Genomic DNA, 27,213 nt, shown 5'->3' with positions numbered 1-27,213 from the left:
GCGGTGGCGGCGCCTGGAACGTGAGAGCCGCTGGGGCACGCTGACTCACCGGGCAGCAGGTAGGCGGCGTGGCCCTTCAGCACTGCCGCGCCAGGCGCCACGAAGCGAAGCACCTGCGGGTCGTCTTTCTGCGCCGTGAGCGCCACGACTGCCGGCGCGACGCGCGGGTTGGCGGTGCGCACGTTCCCCGCGGCCTGCAACACCGGCTGCGGCGCCGTGGCCGGGTAGTAGGAGCACAGCAGCAGCGTGCCAACACTGTCATACATGAGCGTGATTTTGGCGGCGCCCTCGCCGCTGGCGGTGGCTCTGCCCAGAACAGCTGCTTCATTGCCGCACTCAGCGGCGCTCGTGACGAACACGACAGCGTTGGGGGGGAGGCCGCTCACGGCGATGGTACCCTCGACGCCGGCGACGATGCCCGGTGGCTCCACGGTCGCCTTGCCGTACACGGTGACGCGGTGCACGGCGACGTAGCTGGCGCCGGGCTCGCGCACGCACACGTCCCAGTCGCCGGCCTCGGGGAAGGTGACGGGGCCTAGCGCGAACGCGGCGCCGAAGACATGGAACGTCGGGATGTCGGTGGCGCCGCACTGTTCCTTGCGGGCGTCTGCGCGGACCAGCGCCACCGTCGTGCCCTTGGCCAGGAACACCGTGCCGTCCAGCGTGATGGTCGACAGCGCGCCGACGCGCAGCGGGGCGTACTCCAGTGCAAACGGCTGCGGGGTGAGCGCATGCAGCTTGTGGAAGCGCACGGATACGTCCTGCGCGGTGGGCTCGGCTTCCAGCGGGTTCGACACACACAAGTACAGCGTATCTCGGGCGCTGAGCGGCACCGCGAGGCTGGCGGTGGCGCTGGTGGACGGGCTGGCGATGCCCCGCACGAGCAGCGTTGTGCAATCTTGCGAGTCGAAAAGTCCGACCACGAAGAAGGCGTTGGTCGCATTGACGTGGGTGAGGGTGGCGCGCATGGACACGCCGCGGACGGGGGCTGCGGGGGAGAAGGTGGTGGTGGGCAGATTTGTCGCGATGATGATGTTCGCGTAGCCGTCGGTGGCGGCGGCGTGCTTCCTGCGAACGCAGGCGTAGTAGACACCCAACTGATTTGCTGTCCACCGCATCGTGCTGCTCCAGCTGCTCTGCCAGCTGCTGGCGGCGCTGCAGTCATCGGAGGTGGAGAGGACGGCTTCGAGCGTACTCTGCACCGGAGCCGCGTCGAGGGCGAAGGACATGACGGTCGCCTTGTCCACGTACAGCGTGTGTGGCACCACGTCGTACTCCAAGACGGTGAACGTGTTGCTGGCGGGGATGTAAAGTCCGTTTTCACCAAAATCGCGTGAGCCGCAGAAGAAGTACGCGCCACGAGACACGCTGACTTTCACAGCCATTTCGCTGGCAGTCGTGCTTTGGTATGCTGGATGCGAGTCCGTGCAGTGTGCCATCGTGGAGAGGTAAAACTGTGGGTAGGCCTGTGTCGAGCTCGAGACGACGACGGTTTGGTGGCGCACGCCCGTGGCGGGATCGACCGTGTAGGGTGTTGCAAGTGCCACTGCATTGACCAGCTTCGTCGGGGTTTCGGATCCGTTCACAGTGATGGTGGAGGCGCACATGAAAAGGGGGGACGAGGAATGCATTATCGTAAACCTCACCGTGCGCTCGTTGGTTATCACAAACGGACCGGCTCCCGTGAGCAGAAGCTGGCATTGGCTGTCAGCGTAAAATCCCAGCGTGGTTCCCACCGGCACAGCGCTGCCAAAGTTCAGAGCGGATTCTTCGCCGTTGAGGACGTATTCGGGCGTCACCTCCATCTTGTGCATCTGCAGCGTGGCCACCCGCTGCGCGGAGCCGGGGCTCCCGACACACCAGTGGGCAAGTGGCACCGAGGTCCGAGGGGTGTCCAGCGTCACCCCCAGCGCCGCACTGCTCACCGTGAAGACGCATGTCCCATTCCTGAAGCTGCTGCCGCTCACCTCGCTCTTCACTGAGCACGCAGTCGTGACACTCTTGGTGCAGCGCGCATCCGAGGAGGCGAACAGTCTGCTGCCCATACTCAGGTCCGTGCCGGTAGCGAAGAATGGGACGTCGAGCAGCGGCTGCACCGGATCGGTCGTTAAACCGACAGCGGCTGCCACAGGCCCTTGGGTGGCGAGAAGGAAGAGGGCGGCGACACCCACCAGCGCTGTGAGGCGCGCACACGTGCGCACGTGTGCGCCACGCATCGCGAAGGGCTGTATGTGGGGCGGGGCTGAGGTCGGAGAAGTGGGAGCACGGTGCTGCACCCTCCCCTGACACAGGCTGGCAGACGGGCACTGTTGCGCGGCGGGCCGCCAAAGGGGTAGAGAGGGGTGGTGGGGAGGACGGAAGGCAAGAGGGGCCGAGCGGAGACAGGGAGGTGGATGGAGAAGGAGGAGGGAGGGGGGTGGAAGGAAGAATGAGGTCTGGCACGCTTGATGCGCGTTGTGTGTGTGCCTCCCCTCGCCTCGCGGACGTTATGATGTCTCGTTAACTGCAGCGGCGGTGCATGTGAGTGTGCGTAGGGTGTGGAGAAGAGGAGGAGGGAGGTGGAGAGGGCGGTGAGTAGGCGAGCGAGAGGGATGCCGCGGCTATTCTAGCACAAGGCCGTTGCGCTCGTCGGTGATGGGGTGGGGGAGATGGGATGCGGGGCAGCATGAGAGTCGTCAGGAGCCTTGCTTACCCTCTCTCCGAGAACTCCTGGGAGACAGCTGCTTGAGCGAGACTTGACCGTTGGTGATGCCATGACGACTCGCCTGGCAGCGTCTCCTTGTTGCTTTTCAACACAATCATGGGCCGCTGCTCAGGGACGGGGTGCATGACTGCTAGGGGGAGGCAAAGGAAAGTGGCGCGGGCTCGTGGACTCGCCGGCGGCGGACGCATGTGAGAGTGTGCATGAGCGTCATCTGTGCCACTCGTGCCACGCTCTCGATCGACGTTTTCGTTCGATTATGTTTTGTGGCTTCTGCGCCTCAGTCACAGGCATTGCCTCCTTTGGCGTAATCTGTCTGCTGCCATGCAAGAAAGCGTGGACCCCTTGAGAGAGACGCGACCGCGCCGATGTGCGTCTCCCCACGCTTGCGCTTCTCTTCCGTTCGCGTTGGCAAGGCCGCTGCGAAGCACGACCACATCAACGCAGACGTACCCTTCCACGGAATACATGTCGGCGCGCATCCAACGCTACAGGGGCAGCAGGCGCAGCTTCACGCTGGCCTTCTACAAAATCTTACGTTGCCCGCGCCTCCCACCCCACCAGCCAGCCAACCCAACAGCGCGGCGAGAGCAGCACACCACCACCACCACAGAAAACGGCGCTCGACTCACCACGACGTCATGCGGCCCGTAGGGAGAAGGGGGAGGGTGGGGTGGGGGGAAAGGACGGACGGCCGCTGCAGACAACCACGCACGCCCAAGTGGCAGAGAGAGAGACAGAGAAAACTATTATACGCACACACACGGAGCGTGACGATGATCATGGAAGAGTCGTCGCAACGACCACTGCGAGAACCTAATGAGAAATCAAGCGAGACTGAGCTCGAGGCGTGTGCCTGTGTGTGGAGTGAGAGCATGAGGACAACGTACCACACTGACTGAGGGAGGGAGAGCACAGAGACAGAGAGGCGCTCAGACCACAGACGCGTCCACATTGCCGACCCCTTCCCTCTCCCCACCATGCATACACACAAACATGGATGCACGCACGCACGCACGTCCACTGCGCACTGCGTAAAACAACAGGGCAGAAGAAGGAAGTGCCACGAAGGGCCCAAAGCAAAGGCAACACAGACGCCGACCGGAGTACCGCGAAGAAGCACCACGAGAGGAGACGAGGGGCGGGACGGAGCGTGGTGGGGCGAAGGAGCGCGCATGCATAGGCGCATGCCCTCCCCTCCTCCCACACAGAAACACATACGCAGGAGGTGACGCCGGATGGCTAGAGTGATACACGCACGTGGGGCCATGTGGGCATGACGTGCCCTTTCATCGTATGCGTTGTATGTTAGCGCGGCGGAAGCTCTGCATGGAGAGCGTCGGCTCATCCTCGTCGCTGTCCTCCAAGTCCTCCACCACAAATTGGCTGTCGTCGGGGCTGGCGCGTGATATGGCCGTGCTCGACGGCTTCTCCTCTTGCATGGCACCGGCCGCCACGTTGCGCTTCTCCCCTCGCCACACGAGCGAAGCGGCGCTCTGGCTGCTCGTGCGACAGAGGGCGAAGAAGTTCTTCGGGCGCTTGCAAGGGCAGCAGTGACAGCACTCGTCCGCCGCGTCTTCACCGTCGTCGCTTTCTGAAGAGCTGTGCGCCAGCAAAGCCGTGGTGGCATTGGAGTGGTGGTGCGAGCTATCAAGTGCGTGTGCGGACAAGGATGCCCGCGATCCCGACCTCGAGGCGACCGGCGGTGAGCAGAGCTCCAGCGGCAGCGCGGAAGACGGGGACGGCGCGCTGCGCACGCGGCTGCCGCGTTGCTGCTTACATGGGAAGCAGCCCTCCTCATTCCTGCTGCTGCTGCTGCTGCTGCTGCTGCTGTGCACGTGGCGCTCTGCACATCTCTTCGAGGCTGCTGCACCTCTGCGGCGCTGCGGCTGAGAGACAAGCCGCTCGCCAGCGCACTTTGTTGCCGTGTCGCTCGACAACTCGCCCAGGGCCGTGGAGCTCACGTGCGCGCTCCTGTGCGGCTGGTCGACGCGAGATCGCCTCCATGTTTCCGCGTTCGACGTGGTGCTTGCATCGACATCCTCCTCGTCTTCGCTATCGAGGGCGATTGCCACCACGATCTCCTCGCCTTTCATGCGATTCTTGTTGACGCTGCGCGACTGCCGCCCGTGACGCTGTGCGCCGGCAGGAGCGTTCGATGCCATGAAGGCCTTGGACGCGTGCCAGGCTTCCCGCTCCCGCTCTGGTGTCTGCGACTGCGCCGCGTCATGCTTTTCCGGAGTTGCGCGACCGGAGCCGTCTCCGGGGTACAGGGCGGTGACGCTGCACTCGTCTGGTGAGCCTATTACGAGGGACGTCGCCGGACTCGCACCGAGCGCCGTGGCGGCGCTTCTGCCGAGGCTAGAGCGGGTGCGCGCTCGAAGCTTCGACAGAGAGCCGGCCAGCACCACGCTGCTCTTCATGCTCTGCCCAACATGCTCGCGGCCACCGTTTCGAATCACCTCCATGTCGTGGTGCTGCTGCTGAAGGGCACGCAACCGCACCTCCTCCTGTGCCTTGAGCGCCTTCTTGGCTGCCTTGGAGTGCTTCGAACAGGTCGCCCTCTTGATGTGCTGGAAGTCCACCGAGGTCACGTCAGGGTAGACGGACTGCTGTGGAGCGGGGAGAGAAAGAACGTCGCGCTGCAAGGTGCGATACTGACTGAGGATGAAGCTGTGCATCTCTTTCGGCATTGACGACGGCGGCGGCCGCGCCGAGGCGGTGTCCTTTCTCACGGCCGCACCGCTGGACCACTCACCGAGATCACTCGGCGGCGGCGCGCCGCCGCTTGAAGAGGCCTCAGGCAGCGAGAGGTTTGAGGTGCTGCGCTGAAAGGTGGTGCGGCGGGAACCAAGATCTGGCCGCCGCGCGCCATGCGGTGAGCATAAAACTCGGCCGTTAACAGCATGCGCGATGCCGCCCGTCGGGCTGCTTTTGCCTTTGCCGCCGCCGCTTATCTGCCGCAGCCCTCCAGGGACTTTGATGCTGCCTTGCTCGCCGCCGGAGCGGGTTACGCTTGGCGGCCGCATGAACGAAGGATGAGTACTGCTCCGGTTACTGCTGAGTGGGGTGACGCTGCCCATGCTTGTGGCACCGCTGGGAGGCAGTGTCCCGAGAGGAGCCTGCGGCACCGTGAGGGACGGCCCGCGCACGAGGTTTCGCGAGGCGGAGCGCGAGATGGACGGGGAGCCGAGCTCCTCGCCGATGGTGTGGGCGGAAAGCCAAGTACGCAGCAGCAGGGGGACAACCTTGGCTTCGGTGCTGCTGCCGCTGCGGTTTCCGTCACCATTGCATGCTGGGACGCCGTCGGGGAGTGCAGGCGGGGAAAGTGATGCAACTGCTGCGTGCCCTTTACCGGCGCCGGATGCTCGAGGGACGCTTGCTGGTGCACCGTAGAAGCTGCTCGACGCGCTGCTGCTGTGCGCCGTGCTCGCAGACAGGTTAGAGAAGTAGGAAGAGGACGACGGCGCCACCAAGGCTTCGCCGCAGGGGCGAGCAGAGTTGATTGGTACGGAGCGGTTCGCGACCTGCCTCTTGTCTTCTTGGCCACGTGAAGCGCTGTTGGGGGCCGCCGCGGTGTGGTGGTCTGAGGGAAGTTGCACGGCTATACATCGAACCCCCCCGGCGGTGCCGTCAGTGGTGGTGGTGCTGCTGCTGCTGCTGTGACCTGCTCCGTCATTCTCCTTCGCCGCACCGCTCGCGAGCTTCTCGGCGGCGCCGCCGTCCACGGCTGTCCCCGCCGCGTCCTCTTGCCGTTGCCGCCGCTCTTGCTGACCTGCCGCGGTGCCGGCGTATCGACTGGACACGATGGCGCGCATGGGCCGGTACTGTTTCGCGAGGAGTATCTCTACGCCGCCGGCCCCCTCTTGCTCACTCTCGCACAGATTCGCCGAGGACGGGTTTGAGGCACAGCTGGACTGCTGTTGCTGGTGCTGCGGCCCGTCGGATCTGCTATGGCGCCGCTGCAGTAAGAGCGGCCGAACAAGACAGCGGCTTGCCGTGGGCGGCGGCGTACTCTTCGGGGTGCGTGGGGAAGCAAAGGATGCCGTAGTGGTGACGGCGGTCGCTGCCGCCGAGGGGGAGGGGCAAGAATCGCCTGCCATGGTGGCTGCGGCGCGCGCAAGTGGCTCCGTGCGCGACGGTGACGACGATATCGTCAGCACATCCGTGGCGGCGCTCATTAAGAACAACAACGAAGTACCCTCAGCAGATGATGAGAAAGGCCTGCTCTGTAAAGGGGATCAAGTATACACACGCACGCACAAGCGAGGCAGACGGACGCTGCGCGTGAGGACGATGGCGGTAGCCCTGCTCCTCCTCCCCCTGAGAGGTGTTCACCGAGATATAGATAGAGTGTAGGCCGTCTCGCCGCTTTCCACAGATTGCCCAGAGGTTAGCAGAAAGGAAGGAAGGAAGGAAGGAAGGGGGGGGGAGGGCGATGCGAGAGCAGGGGGCACAGAGAAGCTCAAGGAAGGTGCCACCCGAAGAACGTGCCGACCCAGAGACACACGTGGAACGAGCACTCAAGTAGGTACGCCCAAACAACAAAATCAAGCGCACATCGAATGGGAGAAACACAGAGCCAACAAGCGGATGAGGACAACGGCAGCGGCAGCCAACGCGAGGAGAAGAAAAAGAGTTGTCTACACTACGCTGCACGTCGGGGAGGAAGACAATCGACAGATACATCTATTCATATATATATATATATGAATAGATGTATGTACGATGGCGGCGTGGGGTGCTGCGTGTCTGGCGTCGGTGCGTCCGCCAAGTCAGGCGCCTTCCCACACCCACACCCACACACTCAACCGCGCACGCACAAGGGACAGAGTAAAAGGGACGAGGAAAAGAAGGAGCAGGGGACCAATGCTGACGCTGCTTGCCACTGCAGAGTTGGCAGAGCGCGCTGAGGTGAGGAGAACGGAAAACAAACAACAGAGAGAGAGAGGCAGAGAGACACGGGGCGCCAACTAATCAATGGGCCAAGCAACACTTGCTGTGCTCGCGCGGCGCACACCGGACACCACAAAGCCGCACAACTCCGCCACCGCTGCCGGGAGAAAGCTATGCAGGACAATATAAAGAAGGGGGAAGAGGAGCAGGCAAACTGATCCGCACAATGTGCTGTGCACACACACACACACACACACTCGCACACAATCACACGCACGCACAGAGGAGAGCGTCGGCGAGCGAGCGCGAGGAAAGCAAACGCAAGCACACCAAGAAGAGCAACGGCACGAGCAGAGAAAAGACATGTGCACACGACCTCCTCCCTCTGGTATCTCGCTTCCCAGTCCCTCGTATTCGCGCCGGTGCCCACGTGTGCGCTGTGCTTTCCGCTGTTCGCCTTCTGTGTTGTGCAGGAGAGGGGAGGGAGGGGAAGGGGGAGGAGGAGAACGGCGACGTGGGCTGTGGTGGCGGCCGTCAAACGACTCCTAGTCTACATGAAAGAATGACTGCTCACCTGGCTTGCTGATGCATGCGTGTGCGACGCAGCAGGCAGCGGAGACAAAGGGAAGCACACCGATGTTTCTGTGCTGCTGAGCGCCACAGTATTCGACTCGTCGCTGTCCGCCCCCGGGGCTTGTGCGCGACAGCTCTCCTGAACTCTTGAGAAAAGTGAGGGGCCGAGACGGAGAAGGAGGGGGTGGAGAAGGGAAGAGGAGAAGGAAAATGGGCAACCATAGATGGGCCATCCGTGATGCTGTTCGCTGTGTGCACGAGACGCGTGCGGCTGAGAACCGCGGAAGACGGTCAGCAATGCGTGCTCTCCCGTTTGGGATATGCGTAGGTGATGCCATCAGGGCCACGCTAGCGATGCGGATGACGGCAATCCATCATGCGCGCCTGGATCGCGGTGGCGCGAGCTGCAGACAGAGGTAGGGTTGGAAGGATAATGCCATCCTCGGCGGTCGACATGCCTGCGGGTGCGTATATCATGTTATTCTGGAGTTTGTATGGCTCATCTCCTGACGTGGACGTGAGTCTTGCACATGCCTTCGACGCCCCTCACGCACTCCCCTCCTCCCCACTCCGACGATCGCAGTGGGCGAGACAGAGAGAGAAAGAGGGACGGAGAGGACAGCGACCAGGGCACGGCGGTGCACCTCCACAAGACACAGATGATCATGAAAACATCAAAAAAAAAAACATAAAGAAAGGACACGCTTGCTTTGCCTCCACCCCTGGCGCGACTCGCCACATGTGCGCATGTGCAACGCACGCTGCCCGCAGCTCGAGAGAAGCGCGGGGGTGGTGGTAGTTGGCGGGGGGGGGGGAAGGCGCCCACGGAGAGCGAGAGAAGAACCTCAGACGCGCACGCCCTCATGCATGGCGGCGATCCGTAACAGAGGGAAAATGTGTGGGAGGATGGAGACGTGTGGGTGGTGGTGCTGATGCGGACCGGCGCCGTGGCGGCGTTCTACCCCATCACGCACCTCTCTCCTCTCCACCTCTGCCCATCCCACGCCTTCGTTCCACACCTATGCACCTCCACTACTCATGCCCGATCGCGCTCGCTGACTCGCTTGCTTTCCTGTTTTTCTACTCGGCAGCCGGAGCGGCGGCAGCCGCCTCAGCCGGGGCGGCCTGCACGATGCGCGTGTACACGCGGGTCTTGCTGGAGCACGACACCAGGCGGATGAGCTTTTCGCGGCACAGCTGCTTGAGGCCAGCGGCGGCGATGGAGACGGCGATCTTGAGGCGGTCGGAGATGATCGACGGGGTGATGAGTTTGTACTTGGGCACCTCGCTGCGGAGCTTGTCGTACGTCTCCTTGTCGAACATCACGGCGTTCTGCAGAGCCTCTCGGGACTGGCCCTTGCTCCACTTCTTCGTGGTCTTCTTCGCGCCCTTGTTGGCGGCCTCCATCTTGGCCTTCTTCGTCTGACCAGCCTTCGGCGGCATGATTGCGGTGGGTGGGTGGGTGGATGGGTGGGAGATGGACTTGAAGGAGAGGGAGGTTCACGTGAACTCTCTGTGCGGATGGTTAATCGGGTGTGGGCGACATGGCGGGTGGAGGTGCGCGGCGTTGTACAGACGCGATGGCAGAGAGACAGAGAAGGTGCAGGGAGAAGAAGTGACTTCAGTGCAGGCTGCAGTCAGTGTGGGTGTTGGGGGGGGGGGTGATCCGTGTCTAGCAGGTGGTGTGTCGCGGTGCAGGGGAGAAAGACGACGATGCCATGAAACGTGCCACGAAAGGAGCGTGCAAGGACTGGCATGATAATGAAGCGTCCGCGGACCTTGCGCGGTGGCGGCAGCTGAGGGGTTTCGCTGGAAGAGCGAAGAGAGATCGATAGTATTGGGTACCCAGCGACGCACAAGGTGCGAGTGGGCCACATGCACAACATCCACAGGCTGTGTCTTTTCCAGTGCGTTGTAGCCAGCACGCCCTTGAAAAGAAGCAGGAAGAACAAGAAGGGTGTGCGTGCGCGTGTGGTAGGGGGGAGGTTCGAGAGGCCACAAGCACGCTCGCAAGCGCCTCTGTGCACAAGTGCGTGTGTGCGCGAAGGGGGCGCATTCCAAGGCGGCGGCCACAGTGCGCGCGGACAACGAGGAGACATGCGTCAAAGGCCATAGGGAGTTGAGCAGCGCCAGGCGCGCGAGGCGGACGCCGCCGTGCAGACGCAGGTGAAGGCGCCGACCAGCTGATGCCGCCACCGCCAGCCAGCGCTCGAGGAAACGAAAAAGGAAGCCCTGCACAGCGTTGCATGCAGTCGCGAGCGTGGGTAGAGGATGGAGTGGGAGTGGGGGGGGGGTGAGGGCGGAAGACAAAGACAGAGAGAGAACGCAGACAGTGGCGACCCCCTCCCCACCTCCATCCACCCCCTACACACACACGCGCTGCCTAGCAAAAAAAAAAACGAAGCATGTTGGCGGCGCCAGAGCTGAGCGGAGAAAGGCACCTGCTCTGAAAGATGCGGCACGTGCGCAAGCACTCCAGCAGACAACCGCGCAAGTGCACGGGAGCCGCGAGGCCACAGTGCCGTTCGCACGGCCGTCTGTAAGCGAGAAACCATGTAGAGGCCGGAAAGAGAGGAAGACGCAACAGTAACTTGCGAAACAGCGCGAAGCCGCAGACGACGTTCAACGCGCCGCATATTCCACGTGCCATCTACGACCGTGCAGCATGCTCTTCTCGTTTCGCGTCGCCCTTTGCCTCCTCTGATGCTTCGGCGTCGCTTCCCGAGTAGCCGTACACGTCCCTGTTAGACAACCCCAGAAGCGCTTGTTCCACGTCCTCCACACTGCCGCCCCACGCCGCCTCCAACTCTGTGCGCGAGAGCTGCGAAGCCCAGCTGTACCGCTTGTGCAGCGCGCGGTACTTGCGCACGTGCAATACGTTGTGGACGCTGCGCACCTCATAGCGGCCACGAGCGAGACAGCGCTTCCACTCCGGGCTGCCCACAGGCACGAGCGCATTTGCATAGAACAGACGTTGCACACGAGCACGGTATTCGGCCTCAGCGGCGCGCTCCGCCGCAGGCGCTCGTTGCCCTGCCGGTGATGGGGATGGCTTCCTTGCAATGCTGTTGTCCCAGTTGGCGGGCATGAAGGGTGCCACGAGGGCCCGCTCGCTGTCTCCCTGCAGCTTGAAGACGACGCACGATTCAGAGTTTACAGCCGTGCTCACATCAACCAGAGGCGGCGGTGCCTCGCCGTCTGTGGCAGTGGCGTGCGTTGGCGATGCACCAGCGGGCCGCTTGCCCTGGCGATGACTGCTCAGCTCCGTAACGTGCGCGCTGCGCAGTGACTCACATGCGGGGTGGCTAGCTGGTAAACGGAGGTAGAAGGGCTTCGAGGTCGCCATGCCAGATGCGGGCGCCTTTGAAGCCGCCGCAGCGCCCTGTGGGCTGTAGAAGCCCTTGAGCTGAGGGAGGAGATACATGAACTCCAGATACAGCAAGCGCACGCGTGACTGCATTGCACGGCTGCCCACTGACACACCTCCTGGCTAGAAATGGGATCGGTGCTGCGTGGCTATGATACGGGAGGCGAGAGGGACTGCAGGGAGAGGGAGCTCCACGTATAGGCGCACCGTGCATCCATGTATTGGGCCGTCTCTTGCTCAGCTTCGCGTGCGTGTCTGTGATGGCGCTGAGGACGCTGCGGGGTGGCAATGGGTAAGAGCCGAGTGGAGAGGGAAGGACGTGCATGGCGACCAGTAGCATTCTGCACCCGAAACAACGTGTTGCGAAGCTGGGAAAAGGAGGGGGAGGGAGGGGGGGGGGTGGCTGCTCATGCCTGACGGGGCGTGGCGGTGAGGGCACGGGCTCCTCTCTGCCGCCCGCCGCCCATTGCCGCTTGACGGCTGCTGCTAAATCCACGGCAACGCTGCCCATGTGGATCGGGTTCGAGGGTAACGGGGAGGACGATGGGAGGGGAGGGGGGGGTGTAGGGCAGCAGCAGGAAGACGAAAAAGCGAAAGAAGCGAGCAACATGACCAGCAGCACTGCGTCCGTGTTGGCACCCACGACGACAACAGCATGACGTCATGAGCAGCAAGCGAAGCGCACGGAGCAGAGAAAAGTTTGGTGGTGGGGGAGGGGCAGGCGGCGCAGTGCGCATCAGAGCTAAACAAAACGTACGAAGGCACGCGAATAAAGCAGCGCTCGCTTCATCTCCAACCAGCGTAGGTGAGGGATGCCGAGCAGGATCGGGACAGGCAATCGTCCACGCGCGCGTTATGCTCATGCGGGCGTACTTTACTCGACAGCAAGCCCTGTCAAGGAGGTATGGCACTCATCAACCGCTCTTCAATACGGCGCTGGATCTGCACTGGCTGCCGCTGCGAGATACGCAGGCTCTCACGACTGCGCTCTGTGGCAGTGGCGACGTCGGTGGGCTCGACGTGTGTCTCACATCCCCACAGCAACCGCACCACCTCCTCAACAAAGGCGGCGTTCGAGGAGAGGGATAAAATCTGAGAAACGCTCGCCGCGATGCTACGGCAAAGCATTTCGCGGGTGAAGTGCGTGGGCCCGCGCGACAGCTGCGCCACCAGCGCGCTCTCCGTCGCCCGTGCGGCCTCGCGCGTGAAGGCAAACACGTCGGGGTGCTGCGAGACAAGCTGACCGATAGTATCCTGCACTGCCTCCGCAAATTGGGTCGCCAGGCAACGCCGCCGCCGCTCCGACTTGGCATCCGTTGCTGGCGATGGCGAGGATGTGCGCATCGAAGGAAGGGTGGAGAGGAGTTTTTGGAGAGGGACAGAAAGGTCCAGCACCATGACGATGCTGCGCGCACGTGTCGCCGCAGCGGCTGCGGCGTCCGAGGGGTACTGCACGACGTAGCTCGTTCCTAGCATTTGCCGCACCTGGCAGACATCATCGAGCAGGTGCTCTGACGCCTCTGCGCGGGCCCATGTGCCGTCGATGAGTCGGAGCGAGACACGTGGCATGACGTCGCGGGAGATGAAGTCACAGAGAGTATCAAAAAGGTCCCGTGACCATGAAGGCGACGGCGAATCCGGACACGTGCGTCCCGTGAGAAGCGAGCCATCAAGCGCAACCAAGCACAGCACGCGCGTGCCCGGTATCGAGCTGGTGGCGTTGTCTAAAGGCATGTTGCCGTTCAGCACGCCCGCCACACGAAGGGGAAGGTGTCCGCTGCTGAGAGCGAAAGAGCAGCATGGCGTCTCCTCTGCTGCTGGAGTGCCGGCCCACACGGCTGCGAGCGCGCCTTCTCGACGCGGCATCCGCACCGGCGGACCGGCACTGGGCGTGTGCGGCGCCACGTCGGTGGCGGCAGCATCGACCACCGCCTTGGGTGGCGTGCGGAGGGTATCCCTCTCTTTCCACGCCTCGCGTGTGTGTGCTGCACCGGCACTGTCGTCGTTGTCGTCGCGCGGTTCATCGATGCCACAGGTATAGGAGCCACAAACGAAGTGATGCGAGCCGAAGACGCCGTCCACTGCGCGGCACCACTGCAGTGGCGGCACGTACGGGGAGAGCCGCACCTCGAACGACGAGACTCCCGTCATGCATTCTCGACCCAGGATGGTGCCGACCTCGCTCTCATGAAAGCCGTCGGCGTGCCATACGAGGCTGCGCGTCGGGGCTGCGAGAAGGGCGGTGACGCTCAACGAGCGCTGAAGCTGCGCGCACCAGTTGAGCGAGATGTGGGATACGTGCCCAACCACCGTGTAGACGGCTACGGTTTCGCTGTTGCCGCCGTCGTCGCCTCGCCGCGAAAGAAGAACAGCGTAGAGGGTTGTGAAATCCAACCCGCTGTCTTCCACGGATGGCCGCGACTCCACAGCTGTTCCACTGCTCTGCACATCGCGGCGCTCTCGTGGCGGACGAGGACCTCTCGCGGGTGGTAGAAGCTGCAGCCGCAGGTCAGTCACATGTGGGTGACGGCCCACGATGGCGGAGAGGTGACTCGAGAACTCAGCGTACGTGCACACACCTTTGTGCATCTCGAGGAGTAGGCGGGCCGCTGAAGAAACAGGAAGGATGGCAGCAGAGATTCGCAAGCGCCAGAGATGACACTACAGGCCAGGGCAATGATGTGGAAGTGGGGGGGGGGGCGCTGGGGTGGTGGCGGCGGCGCTGCCCGCATGCTGACTGCCGGCCGGAAAAGGAGGACCAGAAACAGAAAGGCAGAGCAGAGCGGCAGCGAGCCGTCACACCTGCTGCCCGCGCTGTCCTCTGTCGTGTGCGAGTAGGGTTGCGTGCGCGCGTCTATGGGGCGAAGGGGTGGTGAGCCCGGGGGCGTATCGGCGTAAGTGAGATGCTCATGCGAAGGGAGGTGGAGAAGGGAGAGGCCTGGCTCGGTCGTTGGCACGTGTCTGTGCGTGTGTGCGCATGCCGCACGGCAGGCTACATTGTGGAATGCTGCCCCCTTGCTCCCAAAGAATGGCCAACGAGAGGCAGAAAACGTGAATGACCATGCGGGGCAGCAGGGGGTGGGCAGATCGACACGCCTGCACCCCTCCCCCACATTTGCTCTCTCTCGCTCCAGGCGCACGCGTGTGGGCCGCGCGGCACATCACCGGCGATGTACGTGTGTCTGAGAGAGAGGGGGCTCGTCGGTGACGGCGACGCAGGAGAAGCGGGCTGCGTTGCCGAAGACCGCGCCTCCCCCTCTTCACCTCATCAAACACACTCACAAGCATGGCCACCACCGCTGGTCGTGCTCGAAGGTGACGACACCTCCCCTTCTCGCAAGTCTCTCTTTCTCACAGCACAGACGGAATGCCATTTTTGATTTTTTTTTCCAATAGGAGGAAGAAGCATGGAACTCAGCTGCAGGCCCACGACGCGCACACAGCCGGCACGTGCAAGAGACAGAAGAGGTCAGTTGATAAGCATGGATGAAGAGGTGCTGTATACGCGCACACACCCTCAACGCTTCCACTCCCACCATCACCAACGCCACCACCGAAAAGTAAAAGTAAAAGAGAAAAACGGAAAAAAGCTGCTGTACATCGTTGAGTGCCCCTGTCCGCGTCTTCTCCAGCACGCGCGACTCGACGTGGGCACGAGAGTGTCGGAGGAACGGCAGCAGAGAGGGATGGCACTCGCTCGATCTCGCCCTCCTTTCATGTGCACCGCACACCCCGACCCCTCCTGCACGTCTCTCTCCTCGTACACACATACAGGATACATAGAAACGCCTCGTGCGCCTCCGCCTTTCGTCTTTTCCGCCTCTCGTGTGCTCTTCGTTGATGTCGCTGGGCGATGTGAAAATCCACGTGAAAGCGACACGGTAACACCGGAGAAGCAAGGATGCGCTAGGAGAAACGATGCCCCGCCTCGCACTTACGGAGAGACCGACCGTATATATTCAAGGTGCTCACCTTCGCTGATTCTCGACTCCCGCTTGGGGTCTTCACAGCACCCCAGCAGAGCCGTCCGCATACACGCGCAGTGGCGTCGGCGCGCGCCGCAAGGCAACCATGGCAATTCGACGATGGGTGCCACACCCTAGGTTCAAGATATATATATATATATATGTTGTTAACACGATCTCACAACCACAGCCACACCTGCACACAGCAGAGGATACCGTGCAGCACACATGCCTACCCAGCTGCTGCCACGGCGGCAGCGTTATCGGCGATGTTTGCCGCTGTGGTGACGGGAGACGGCGGAGCGGCGGCAACGTCGACTTTTCGTGTGGCGCGCTGCACAAAGCACTCCGTCATCTCTTCGAGCTGATCCTCCAGCGGCACCATCGTCTCATCGTAGTTGCCTCGAACCTCAGCGAGCTTCGCCTGCAGCTCGCCCTCTATGGCCATGCGCTCCTCCTCCGCAGCGCGCACGCTCTCGCGGAGTTTGTGGAGACGGTGGCGCAACTTATGCACCGTGGCTGCCGTTACCGAGACCGGCTCCGTGGAGAGCTGCAGGTTTTCTTTGCTTGCCTCGTACGCTGCAACGAGGGCACCGAGCTCAGCATCCTCCGTGACGGCATGCTTGGCGGCAGTGGTCGGCTGCTGCGGCGGTGCTTGATTGTTCACCTCACCGAGCGTTACCACAGCCAGCCATGCCTGCGCCTGCTTCGCCATGCGACCTGTGTCAGCGCTCTGTGAAAGCAATACCGGCGCCGTCACCAGCTTCACACGGTAGTAATTCCGAATGGAGTGCAGCCACTCTCCCATGCACCCGATCGGGATGCTAATGCGACACAGCGCGGATACGCTGTGGTGGGGATCGGCGCAGAAGTGCTCCACCTCGGTCATGAGCGCATCGCTGAGGAGGTCGCACGTCTTCAACAAAGCCTCGCTACGCGTAGCGAAGAACTCGTGGAAGTATGTGTAGCTGAAGAGAACTTGCGACGCCTCCCACGTGCAGGCCTCGGGGGGTTCGCCGCGCACCTTCATCACCAGCTCCATCGTTGCGATAGCCTCCTCCGGGGGACACACGTACTGACTGATGATGTGCAGCGCTTCTTCCGGGCACTCGGAGATGTGCTCGTAGCAGCGTAGAAGCGACTGGCGCGCCTTGTTCTGGTACTCCTCCGCTGCCGGTTTCATGTCGCGGGTCTCGATAAACTGCCCACCTTGAGAATGGCGCTCCTGCACCACTATCTTGCGCTCTAGCCATTCGATCTGGAAAGCGATGAGCGACTCCTTCTGAGCAGCCGCGTACGTGATGACGCGCAGCGGCTCGAGGCGCGGCTCGTAGTGGTGGCAGACACGCGTTTTGTTGAGCGTGTACTCTGTGTGCAGGTACCCAAGCTGAGCCGCGTGAGCCTCGACGTTGTCCTCCAACGCGGCTAGATCCTTCTCTTCCTGCTCCAGCTCCTCGTGGAGGCATGCAAGCCCATCGGATGGCCGAGCCGACATGTTTGACGTGGCTTGTGCAAAGCCTTCTTGCGCCGTGTGCCTGTGTGTGCGTGTGTCTCTGGCCCCTTCGCGGAGTCGGGCTAGCAGAGCCGAGAGAGAGGCCAAAGAGAAAAAGCGGGGCGTGGGGGAGGAGGACCGGCTGTGCGCGTGTGTGCGGCAGAGATGTGCCCTCCCCAGTGTTCCAGGCAAGGCCCGAAAGGAATAACGATGAAGCGGTGACGCACAGAGAGAGAGAGAGTAGAAGGGGAGCGGCATGCGCGGCGTAGAGTCCGACATCATGACCTTCATCACAGAGGATGGGGAGGGGGAGGGAAGGGGAGGGGCGCTGCCATGCTCATTCGCCCCGATGACCAGAGGGCTGTCGGTGCGAAGAGCCTCTGCGACATGGGATTCGGCACTTAGCCGCCGCAGCCCCAGCGACTGCATCGTTCTTTGAGTGTGACGCGGACAACAGAAAAACGGGAGACACCGGCGATGCCTTCAAATCGTCAATTGACGAATCAACGCAGAGATACTCGCACACACGCACACTTATGGCACGGCATAAGGAACGCGAGCGGTACCACAGCGCTGTCAGAGGGACGGCGGCCGCTAGTTGCGCAGGTAGTTGGACCAGCGCGTGCGAGAGAACTCCTTCCAGTTCATGTCCAGTTGCTCGTACACGTCGCCGGACACCTGCGGCGGCCAGTTGATCTCCTCCTCCAGCCTCGTGAAGGTGTCCAGTGGGAAGTAGGCGGCGGCGTTCTGCTGGTTGTGCTTCACGCCAGTCGGCCGCTCCAGGTTGTTAAGCCGCAGTGTGATGTTCACGTCGGCGTGCTCGCGGATGATCTTCTCCACTTTATTCATCTGCTCCTCGCCCATGTCCAACTGCAGCGTGACGTAGCGCGCGTACGTGATGGCGGTGTTGTCGGCGTCGCGGAAGCGGCTGTAGGGGCGCAGGATGCCCTCGTTGGAGAGCTTGCGAATTAGCCCGCCATGGTTGTAGATGTTCACGGCGATCTCGCGCAGCGCCTGCGACGTGTACTTCCGCGGCCGCGGCTTCATCACCAGCACGAGGGAGTAGAAGACCATTGTGCTTGCCCGCGGCGCTGCTCCCTTGCAACACGCGAATCGGCTCTTGTGCGCCCGGTACCTTGGCCCAACCGCCGGCGAACAGCGAAGCAAGGAGAGGTGGATGCCGCGGACGGCTTGTTTCACGCAGACTACCCATGCGCGAGGGTCATGGCGGGAGGGAGGTGGAAGGACATGGAAGACGTGAAAGGGATTTTGGAGAGAGAAATTCGAGGACGGTGAAGGGGGTTCGGGTGCGCTTCAGCGCAGAGGGAGGTGTGGGAGGCGTCAGTGGCGGATGTCGAGTGCGACGCGTGCCGCCCGGTTCATTGCTGTGTCTCATGCAAGCGACTTCGTAAATGTGTGGATGGGCGGGAGTCATAGATGCTTGCTGCGGAGGCAGCCGCTGTTAGAGGTCAGCCAAGCGCGCCGGCGAGGCGCGCGTGGGCCATACAGTGAAGAACGCGATTAAAACGTTAGCTAACAATCAGGGAAGTAAGGAGGTAAGGAAGAAGACCCTCCGCCACCCTCACACGCGCAGGCACACATACACGCAAACGAGGCGAGTCGCCGCGGTCAACGTGCGGCGAGCCGTGCCTGTGCTGATGCGCTTCGATGCCACGCACGTGACGAGCTCGGCATCACATGCCAGGCAGCACGGTCTCCGCGCTGAGGAAGTAGTTGAGCACCACCGCGCTCGCCGTCTCAATGGAGTACCGGTATGACGCCTTCGTGTAGCGGTGGAACTCGTCCTCGCTGACGTAGTGCTCCTTCTGGTCCCAGGCAACGTACCAGTCGCCCTCCTCCCGCCGCCCGCGCGTGTCTGTGCCGTTGAGGTGGTAGACATGGCGCGAGAGGGGGAACATGTCGTAGTTGGAGCCGCCGCGCACGATGGCGACCGGCACGGTGGGGTACTCGCCCGTGAGCACGTGCAACACCCCCATCCCCTCCATCGCCTGCACGCACGACAGGTCCTTGGCAGCGTACAGACCCTGAAACACTTCCTCGGTGTACTGCCGGCACAGAATGTCAGAGCGCGGCCCGGCGAGAATCTGGCTTGTCGTCACCTCTGCGCAATTCAGCAGGATAGGCGTGGTGGGCGCCAGGCGGTTGTACGACCGCACCACCTCCGAGGGGGTCGCTGGCGCGTCGCTGCTGGGGATGCTCGCGTGCGCATGTTTGCCCTGGCGCGTCTTTGTGTCCTCGGCGACCGCAACGTAGTCGGCGACCGCTTCGTTGGCTTCCCAGAACACCTGCATTGCCTCGCGCACCGTAGCCGAGGGACTGGGGAAGGGCTTGCCACGCATGGCGCCCTTCATCTGCTCCGCGAAGGACGACACGGGGTGGCGGAAGGCGCAAGGGCCGAAGAGGGTGGTGGAGTTCTGCATCCGGCAGCGTGGCCGCGAGCAAAGCGACGAGAGGTCGTTGTCCTCCACGCAAAACCCGCACTCCTGCACCAGCGACGCGTACGTGACACACACGGAGCCGATGGCCACCTTCTCCGACTCCGGCGCCCAGTGACGCTGGCACGCAGGGTTGGCGGCCGCCTCGGTCGCTTTGACAGACTCGCCCGCGAGCTCCGCCGGCGGCACGTGCGGGTTCCAGCCGCCGCCGCCCACCACCGGCGACACGCCCGCCGTGCCGATCAGTGTCACGCTCTGTATGCTGAACATGGGGAGCTCCATCACGGCGGCCGTGCACGTGGCGGATCTCGTCACGTAGATGCCCGTGGTGACGGCCAGCACCGGCACCATCTGCACTTCACGCGTTGCGCTCTCATTCGCCGCGCGCTGCTGGTTGCGCACGCCATGCATCAGCGGGCCGCGTACAGGTTTCTCCAGGAATCCGAAAAGGGCGGAACGGCATCCCTCGATGTGCAGGCGGGTGCTGTAGCGCATGGCCGCCGTGATGTAGAACAGCTCGTGCATGCCCGAATAGGTGCCGTTATCCGCCGCCAGGAAGACATGCACGCGCACTGGCGGGTGCTTGGCGACCTCGGACTGCGCCGGTGCCGCACGCGCGTCGCCCTGCAGCTGGCTCGCAGCCGCCAGCTGTTGGTACTGATGCACATACTCGATGGTGGACGCAAGGCCCTCGTCGCCGTCCTTCAGGGCCACGCCGTACCGCAGGAGCGCGCTGGCGGCCGCCTGCCCGCCCGTCTGCTGCGCCGCCGTCAGCGCCGCCATCACGCGCGCCGCCTCCTTTCGTGCCTCGTCCAGCAGCTGCTGTGTCTCATTGGCCACATAGTAGTAGCCCTCCGCGCGGCGCGGCGGCTCGATGCCGTCGCGGTTGGTGTAGACAAAGAGAAGGTAGGCAACGAGGAGAGCGCCCACGGCTTTGAACAGGTTCTGCGCGTGCATGGTGGTTAGGGGGTGGGGGTTGCGCGCGCTTACCGAATTCGACTTAGCTCTACTTTTATTTGCCTGCGCTCGTGGGGCCGACGCACGCGGGATGGTCTTCGTGGACGGTGACGAGTGAAGGGGCGGGCAGGAGAGACGGCGGCACAGAGGGAGGGTGATGGTGGTGGCCGCACAGACGGGCAGCAGTGGGAAAGTGGGCGGGGGGAGAGGAAGAGGGGGGGGGGGCTGTCTACCTCACCCGCGAGGTGGACCGGCTGTTACTAGCGGGCAGCTGCGAGAGCCGCATGCCGTGATGGCTTTGTTGATTCGTGCTGCCGCTTAGGGAGTTTAGCGTCACAGGACTGAGCGCCTGTAGGCGTGTGCGTTAGGGCAGCACGGAGCTGCCATAAGGAACTTAGAAAGGGTGAGGTGAGAGCACATGCGCGGCTGCACCTCAGCGGTTAAAGGGTTGGGGGAAGCAGGGCAGGACAGCCGGAGGTGCGCCAGCTGCTATCGGCCGGCCCCCAGCATCAACTGCTGGGCTGGCAGTCACCTCATGCGCGGCCCCTCGCTCCATTCACTCTGTTGATCTCGCAGGACGTGCCCCGCTCGCCGAGGCGAAGCAGCGCCCGCCAAAGAAGTAGTTGGAGAGCACGAAAGTTGCCGTCTCGACGGCGTAGTGGAAGGACGCGTTGACGAAGGCCTGGTGCTCAGCCTCGGACATGAAGTGCACGTTCTGGTGCCACGTGTACGCGGCGATAGCGCTCTCGCGTAAGGCGCCTTCGCCGTTCGCTGCGGCGGCCTCCTCCGCCTTCAGCGCAGCGGCCACGCGCGGGCTCACTTTCAGTCGGCCCGCGACGAGAGCCGACCGCCACACCGCCGGCGGCACGTACACCTTCTTCATGGGGTACATGTCGTAGTTCGCGGCGCCGCGCACCACAGCCACAGGAATGTCACGGGCAGTGCTGTCTTCCGCCACGGAATGCAAGAAGCCCATGGACTCCATGGCCCGCACACACGCCACATTCTGCGTGGTGAGAGGCGGCTCCTGCGGGGCTGCCTTGCCGTCTTGCAGCTCTGCAAGACGGTACTGCGCCATGTCGAGGGCTTGCGTGGTGTGCTCCCGGCAAAGGTAGTCACGTTCGGCGCCGGTGTTGATCGTGTTACCGGTGGCCTCGGCGCAGGTGACGAACGACGGACCAGACGGGGCGGCGCGGTGGCGATCCGCTCCTTCGCCGACTGGCTCTACCGCCTCGTTGGTGGCCCAGAAGCGCATCTGGCCCTTCTTGACGATCTCCGGCATCGCCGGCCATGCCTTGTGATGCGATGCCGCCTCGATCTTCCTGGCGAGCGCATCGCTGGTGAAGAACACCTTCGTCACACTGCCGAGCTCGCTACGGAAGCTGGTGCAGTGCGGCCGGCTGCACTGCGAGTGACGCACGCGCTCCGTGCAGCATCCCGTTTCCATCAGGTACGCCGTCGACGTCACGCACACGCTTCCGAGAGAGAGTGGAGTGATCGCGCTGGGCACGCGTGGCGAGCAACCGTCCCAATCCACCTGCTCCCCGGTGCGCGCGTTCTCGAAGTTGAGCTGCGACGCAGTGGGGAGCGTGAAGAGCTGGCCGCCGTCCACAGCCGCCTGCCGAAGTTGCGCCTCCTCCGCTTGCTCCTCGCGCACCTGTTGCAGCGTCTTGAGCGGCAGTGCGGGCGGCGCCGCGCCCACGCCGGCGGTGGCGGCCTCGCCCTTCATCATGGCCTCCTGCTCGCTCGCCTTCGAAGCGGCATACGACGACGTGTTGGTCGGGTCCCAGCCGCCCACCATCGGTGAGAAGCCGGAGGTGCCGATGAATACCATGGCGTCGTAGGTGTAGCCGCGTTGGCGGCGCAGCTTCAAAACGCTCCGCGTGCAGAGCGTGGAGCTGATGTAGTTAATGCCCGTTGTGACGACGAGGCTTCGAACCGCGTGCCCGTCGGCGTGGCGGATGTAGCCCAGGTGGGCCGTCTGGCAGTACTTGAGCGACAGCACCTGTGTCTCCTCCATGGCCTTCATGAGACCGCCGAGCTCGTGCACACCGGAGAAGTCGCTGCTGCCGGCGCACATGAACACCGTCACGTGTTCTCCTGCCACCGCGCTCGCCGGAGCTGGACTGCTCCTGCCGTTAGCATCGGCGCCCGCGTCGGGGTCGACGGCGGACAGCGTGAACGCGCGCGGCAGCACTGATACACACGCGAGCAGGATTAGCAGCATCAAGGGAAGCGGTGCGAGCCGCACCCGCCGCGACGGGGGCCGGCACATCGTGAAGCGAGTGAGCGCGAGAGCAGACGGGGAGGGAAGGGGGAGGGGTAACACCACAAAAAGGAGTTGGTGATTGGAAGCTGAGCAGATGGAAGTGCGCAGGAAGTCTGGCCGGGTTCGATGCCTGTGCGCCTTGGCGTGATCGTCGTCCTGTGTATCTTACTTGCTCATGCAGCCGAGTCGACCGTTGGTGGTGTAGGGGCGGTGAGCGCTGCTAGAGGTCGGACAAGACACCCTCCTCAAATGGTGAGGTCTTTTGTGATTCGATGCGCAAACAACTGCCGTGGCACCGCCATGGCAGTAAAGGGGACGGGGGAGGAAGGAAAGCGGCGATGGCGAGGGCCGTGGTGGAGTGAAGTGGACGGAGGTTGGGAGAGAGGGAGAAACGGAAGAGCAAGTGACGCGCGCACCGGCTGCTACTGGCGGCAGACCGTTGACCAGCATTGATCCGCCGCGCGTGTGATGTGCAGCTGTCCTTTGAGGAGCAGCAGAACGTACAACGGATCTGAGCGCTCACGCTTTCCCTCTTTCACGGTCGCAAGTGCGTGACGACACACACTCACACACACACGGGCGGGGGCAATGAGCCCGTGCCGGAAGCCCACCGCGGCACGCGCTCCGGCGTGCGGCGGTGCTCTGTCGTTGTGATGTTGTTCGCATGTGCTGACGCTATTTCAAGACGGAGCACATGACCGAAGCACACGTAGACGCGAGTTGTGTGCGCACGAAGATGAGACGTGGGGCCCGCAGACCCGAGGATGCGACGTGGTAGAGGACGACAGACGTGAGGGATTGCAGGCGTCACACGAGAGGCAGCGGGGCGGATGCCTGCCGCACAGAGCCACACACGCACAGCCTTCTTGAGGCAGCACCCGAGAGGACCGCAAGCAGGCACAAAGACGCACATCACAACAACATCCAGCTTCCAACAACAAGCGGTATCGATGCTTGCGTGGTTGCACGCTGTTTCCTGCTGCTGCTATGATAGACGAATGCCCCCCCCCCCCCAAACACACACACATACACACAAAACTCTCCTGTCCGCCGCCGCCGCACTGACCTCTGCGTCGCTGAAAACTGCCGCCTCACGACGAAAGGGGCTGCGACGTTGCGGCGGGTGCGGAGGAGCTGAAGTCGACCAGCTTGAGCAAATTCTGCGGCGCCATTTCGGTTTGCACCGCTACGAGCTCCTCGGTGGGCGGCAAAGAAGACAGCATCTTGAACTCCGCCGTGTACACATCTTCCACGATGCTCAGGGTGACTTTTCGGCGCACTTCTTCGCACACGTCGTCGCCGCCGGCGAGGGCCAAAAGAAGGGGCACGGGCTCCGGCAAGTGGCCCAAGGAGGCGATGGTGTTGTACACGTTTACGAACTGCTTCAGCACACGCCGCACATCCTTCTTGACGGTGATGAGCCGTTTTTCATTGGCTTCCGCGGCCGCGGCGCTCGACATCGCCGCGACAACGGCCTCCGTCGACACAGGAAAGTAGAAGAGTTCGACGGCGGTTGTCCACGCGGACACAAGGCGCTGACGCAGAGCGGTCATGGTGGTGGAACACTCCATCCGAATAGAGTCCAACGTTCGCTCCGCCTCTTGACCTTGTGCGTCTGAACCCTTGAAGAGCACCCCAAGCACTGCCGCGTGCTGTTCAAGCACGTCACGCAGTTGGTAAAGCACATTGTACTCCACGATCGCACGACACGGGTCGTCGAGATTCGTCCGTAGCGGCCCGTCCGCCTCCACCGAGCGCGCGGCCTTCAGCAGCGATTGTAGCATCTCCTGCACAAAAAACGTTACCTCAGTGTGTGTAGCGAGCGCCGCCACACCGGCGTCTGAGGCTGCGGCCGGGCCACTCGAGCGGTGCCCCTGGGCCACTGCAGCGCGCTGCTGCTCGGCGATCGCACCCAGAAGCTCGACTTGACGCGCAGTGTCCTGAAGCACCGAGTGCACGACAGCGCAGTACGCCGCCACCTCTGGGGATGGGGGCAGGATAAGCTGCGATAGAACGCGCCGGAGGTCGTGCGCGCTGTGATGCAGTAGCTGGCCATCGTTTGCCTGCCGGAATCGAGTCGTGGCGGCAGCAGCGGAGAGGGAGGAGAAGGACATGTAAATGTCGCTCTCGCTGTCGTTCAGCAGTGCGCTCTCCGACCCATTGGGCGCGCCACCGAGGCTGTTCGCGTCGTTGCCGTACGTGAAGGTGACGAGGAAGTCGAGCACAAACGTCGATGGGCCAGTTTTAGTGACGGCGCGGCGCTCTGCTGCAAGCGGCGAGACACCTTGTGCGTCGTCACCGTCAGCCGCCTGCTTTAGCGCGTGAGACGACGCCAACCTCCTCAGTGTCGCGGTGCGGCCAATGATGCCCGCTGTGCTGTCCAACAGGTGCGCGGTTAAGACATGCAGCAGGCGCTGGAAGAGCTCTCGCGTTTTCTGAGGAGCGGTTTTGCGGATCAGCCGGGTAAGCGCCGAGTCTTCCCCCAACAGTGGCGCGAACGTTGTGGCAGTGTAGTACTCAAACAGCTGCACTAGCGTCACGCAGGTCTGGATTCCCTGCAGCGGGGGGCGCAGCATCGATGAGGCCACGGCTTCTTGCTGCGCGCGGGTCGTGACGCCGGCGTATCGCTGAAGAAGCGCATTGGATTCGTCATGCCCAGCGCCACGGAAGGCCGCGATGGGCGAGCGACCAGTGGCGGCCATGAACAAGCGTGTCAAGCCGCCAGTCAGGCCACGTGGGCCCTTGCGCGGAGCGAGGGCATCTGCGCTGCCTGAGAGGGCGATGCTTCCGCAGCCGCTAGCTCTGCCTTCACCCTCCGAGCTACATGTGGCCGCACCGAGCACGGCCGCTGTTCGCCCCAGCCGCTCCAGAACGTTGTCGAGCGCCGCCCGGATGTGCTTGCACACCCCTCCGAACACGCCCTCGAGCAACGCCTGCTGCCGTGCCGTGTCGCGCGCAGCTCGTGCAGCGTCGCTTCCCGCTTGTAGACAAGCCGACGACGGCGCCGCTGTCGTCGCGTGGCTGCGCCGCCCTCCCTGCCCCACCTCCGGCTCATCGCTTACAAAGAAGTTGTGAATAAAGTCCTGCTCCTCGGCGATGGTCTGGTGCAGCCACGCGCAAAGAGAGCTGAAGAAATAGGTGGGGTTGTTCAGCTCCGCCTCGAGGGGGCGGGCCCCCATCCCTGCCTCGCTGCTACCGTGCCTACTGCCAACGCCGCCGTCGTACGCGGAGGGCTGACCTCCGGACTGGTAGAGGCCAGTGGACGTGTTCGCCGAGCCGGTGGTGAGGAGGTGGAAGTAGCGCCGCAGAACCGACGCCCGACGCAGCCGCGCCACCTCATCGAGAAACTTCTCGTGTAGCGACGGACTCTCCTCGTAGAGGAGGCGCACACACCGCAGCTGGAAGCCCGTGACCTCCGGCACATCAGCCGCAATCGACCCGGCACCGCCTGCTGCAGCGGACGCGGCGACGCCAGCGCTGCGGCCCTCACCGCTGCCAGCGGTGGAGAGAAGATGGCGCGCGATCTTCTCCGTAGCGCGTGTGATGGCCCCGTAGGTGGACTCCATAACTGCCAGTGCACCTTGGTGGTATTCCTGGGACTGCATGAGCTCGCTGCTGCGCTGGTGCACCTGCCGCGCCCGCTCCAGCACGTTGAGGAAGTTCATATCGACTGCCCCCTCCTCTAGTACCTGCTGCTCAGCGGCGCCGAAGTGGTGCTGCTTGCGGAACTCGTCCACCTCCTTGTCGTGGCTTCGCACCAGCTGCAGCTCCGCTTGGTAGGCCTGAATCTGGTAAAAGAAGTCCTCCACCTCTCTGCTGGGGCGGCCCGCGGTGGTGTTCAGCGTGTCTTCCAAGCTAGAGCACTTGGACTGCAGCTCGTTGACCTGTGCGGCCACGCGCTGGTAGCTCTGGTAGACGGCCGTGAACTCTTGCAGGAAACTCTTGTGCACGTCGATGGTACGATGGTCGAGGGCACTGCGAAGTGCGGTTGATGTGATGGTCTTGTTGTTATTGCTGTGGCTGGATGCCGCACTCGACGGGGCCGGTGTAGATCGGTGGCCGTTGGCGGCCACGACTTCGGCACTGCTGGACTCGTCCTTTTCACTGTCGCCCAGGGAGTAGAAGTAGCCTGGCAAGATGTTGTCCACGTAGCTCGCCAGATCCTTGATTTCGCTACTCGTCGTGATGTCCAGCAACTTTGCCACCTTGCGTTGTGTGGCGTTGCTCTTCGCCGACGTTGAAAAGGCCGACGCGGGCGCAGCGGAAGAGGGAGGCTCTGCATCTGTGGGACGGACTGCCGCAGAGGGTGGTTGTGGTTGGGCAAGCACGGAAGGTGTAGGGAGTGACGGAGGGGCGTGTGAGGTCTTTGCCGCTGCCGCTGGCGCAAAGCCATCCGTGACTCCTGCCGCCGCGGACTGTTTCTCTGGTACAGCAAGCGAGGGCCGTACATTGGCGGCTTCTTGCGAGGAAGGCCCTGGGCCGCCCCAGGACGATGGCACCGAAAGCGGCATCGCCGCACCCGCACCTGTCCCATGCG

At 63.2% G+C, this 27,213-nt stretch overlaps 10 protein-coding genes across 10 annotated transcripts; all 10 read right to left on the bottom strand.

Annotated features, from left to right (window-relative positions):
• Positions 1–2: 2 nt before the first annotated feature.
• Positions 3–2,216, bottom strand: LDBPK_340480 (hypothetical protein, unknown function; the record flags this gene model as incomplete). The annotated part of the gene is made up of 1 exon (XM_003864165.1): positions 3–2,216. A coding segment is annotated over one exon (2,214 nt), but the record flags the coding sequence as incomplete, so codon positions are not given.
• Positions 2,217–3,990: 1,774 nt separating this feature from the next.
• On the bottom strand, positions 3,991–6,804 carry LDBPK_340470 (hypothetical protein, unknown function; the record flags this gene model as incomplete). The annotated part of the gene is made up of 1 exon (XM_003864164.1): positions 3,991–6,804. One exon carries the CDS (start codon positions 6,802–6,804, stop codon positions 3,991–3,993), a length of 2,814 nt encoding a protein of 937 aa, XP_003864212.1.
• Positions 6,805–9,250: 2,446 nt separating this feature from the next.
• Positions 9,251–9,613, bottom strand: LDBPK_340460 (ribosomal protein S25; the record flags this gene model as incomplete). The annotated part of the gene is made up of 1 exon (XM_003864163.1): positions 9,251–9,613. The coding sequence occupies one exon, from the start codon at positions 9,611–9,613 to the stop codon at positions 9,251–9,253; it is 363 nt and encodes a 120-aa protein (XP_003864211.1).
• A 1,207-nt stretch (positions 9,614–10,820) lies between these two features.
• Positions 10,821–11,630, bottom strand: LDBPK_340450 (hypothetical protein, conserved; the record flags this gene model as incomplete). The annotated part of the gene is made up of 1 exon (XM_003864162.1): positions 10,821–11,630. One exon carries the CDS (start codon positions 11,628–11,630, stop codon positions 10,821–10,823), a length of 810 nt encoding a protein of 269 aa, XP_003864210.1.
• An 801-nt stretch (positions 11,631–12,431) lies between these two features.
• Positions 12,432–13,688, bottom strand: LDBPK_340440 (hypothetical protein, conserved; the record flags this gene model as incomplete). The annotated part of the gene is made up of 1 exon (XM_003864161.1): positions 12,432–13,688. One exon carries the CDS (start codon positions 13,686–13,688, stop codon positions 12,432–12,434), a length of 1,257 nt encoding a protein of 418 aa, XP_003864209.1.
• A 2,046-nt stretch (positions 13,689–15,734) lies between these two features.
• On the bottom strand, positions 15,735–16,997 carry LDBPK_340430 (hypothetical protein, conserved; the record flags this gene model as incomplete). The annotated part of the gene is made up of 1 exon (XM_003864160.1): positions 15,735–16,997. One exon carries the CDS (start codon positions 16,995–16,997, stop codon positions 15,735–15,737), a length of 1,263 nt encoding a protein of 420 aa, XP_003864208.1.
• Positions 16,998–17,588: 591 nt separating this feature from the next.
• LDBPK_340420 (hypothetical protein, conserved) lies at positions 17,589–18,068 on the bottom strand (the record flags this gene model as incomplete). Its single annotated transcript, XM_003864159.1, has 1 exon — positions 17,589–18,068. One exon carries the CDS (start codon positions 18,066–18,068, stop codon positions 17,589–17,591), a length of 480 nt encoding a protein of 159 aa, XP_003864207.1.
• Positions 18,069–18,688: 620 nt separating this feature from the next.
• Positions 18,689–20,407, bottom strand: LDBPK_340410 (hypothetical protein, unknown function; the record flags this gene model as incomplete). The annotated part of the gene is made up of 1 exon (XM_003864158.1): positions 18,689–20,407. The coding sequence occupies one exon, from the start codon at positions 20,405–20,407 to the stop codon at positions 18,689–18,691; it is 1,719 nt and encodes a 572-aa protein (XP_003864206.1).
• Positions 20,408–20,963: 556 nt separating this feature from the next.
• On the bottom strand, positions 20,964–22,682 carry LDBPK_340400 (hypothetical protein, unknown function; the record flags this gene model as incomplete). The annotated part of the gene is made up of 1 exon (XM_003864157.1): positions 20,964–22,682. The coding sequence occupies one exon, from the start codon at positions 22,680–22,682 to the stop codon at positions 20,964–20,966; it is 1,719 nt and encodes a 572-aa protein (XP_003864205.1).
• Positions 22,683–23,767: 1,085 nt separating this feature from the next.
• LDBPK_340390 (hypothetical protein, conserved) lies at positions 23,768–27,187 on the bottom strand (the record flags this gene model as incomplete). Its single annotated transcript, XM_003864156.1, has 1 exon — positions 23,768–27,187. One exon carries the CDS (start codon positions 27,185–27,187, stop codon positions 23,768–23,770), a length of 3,420 nt encoding a protein of 1,139 aa, XP_003864204.1.
• Positions 27,188–27,213: the final 26 nt, after the last annotated feature.

Source organism: Leishmania donovani, chromosome 34 (assembly GCF_000227135.1).
Source record: "Leishmania donovani BPK282A1 complete genome, chromosome 34".
Lineage (NCBI taxonomy): Eukaryota > Euglenozoa > Kinetoplastea > Trypanosomatida > Trypanosomatidae > Leishmania > Leishmania donovani.
This window is presented reverse-complemented; position numbering and strand designations above follow the sequence as displayed.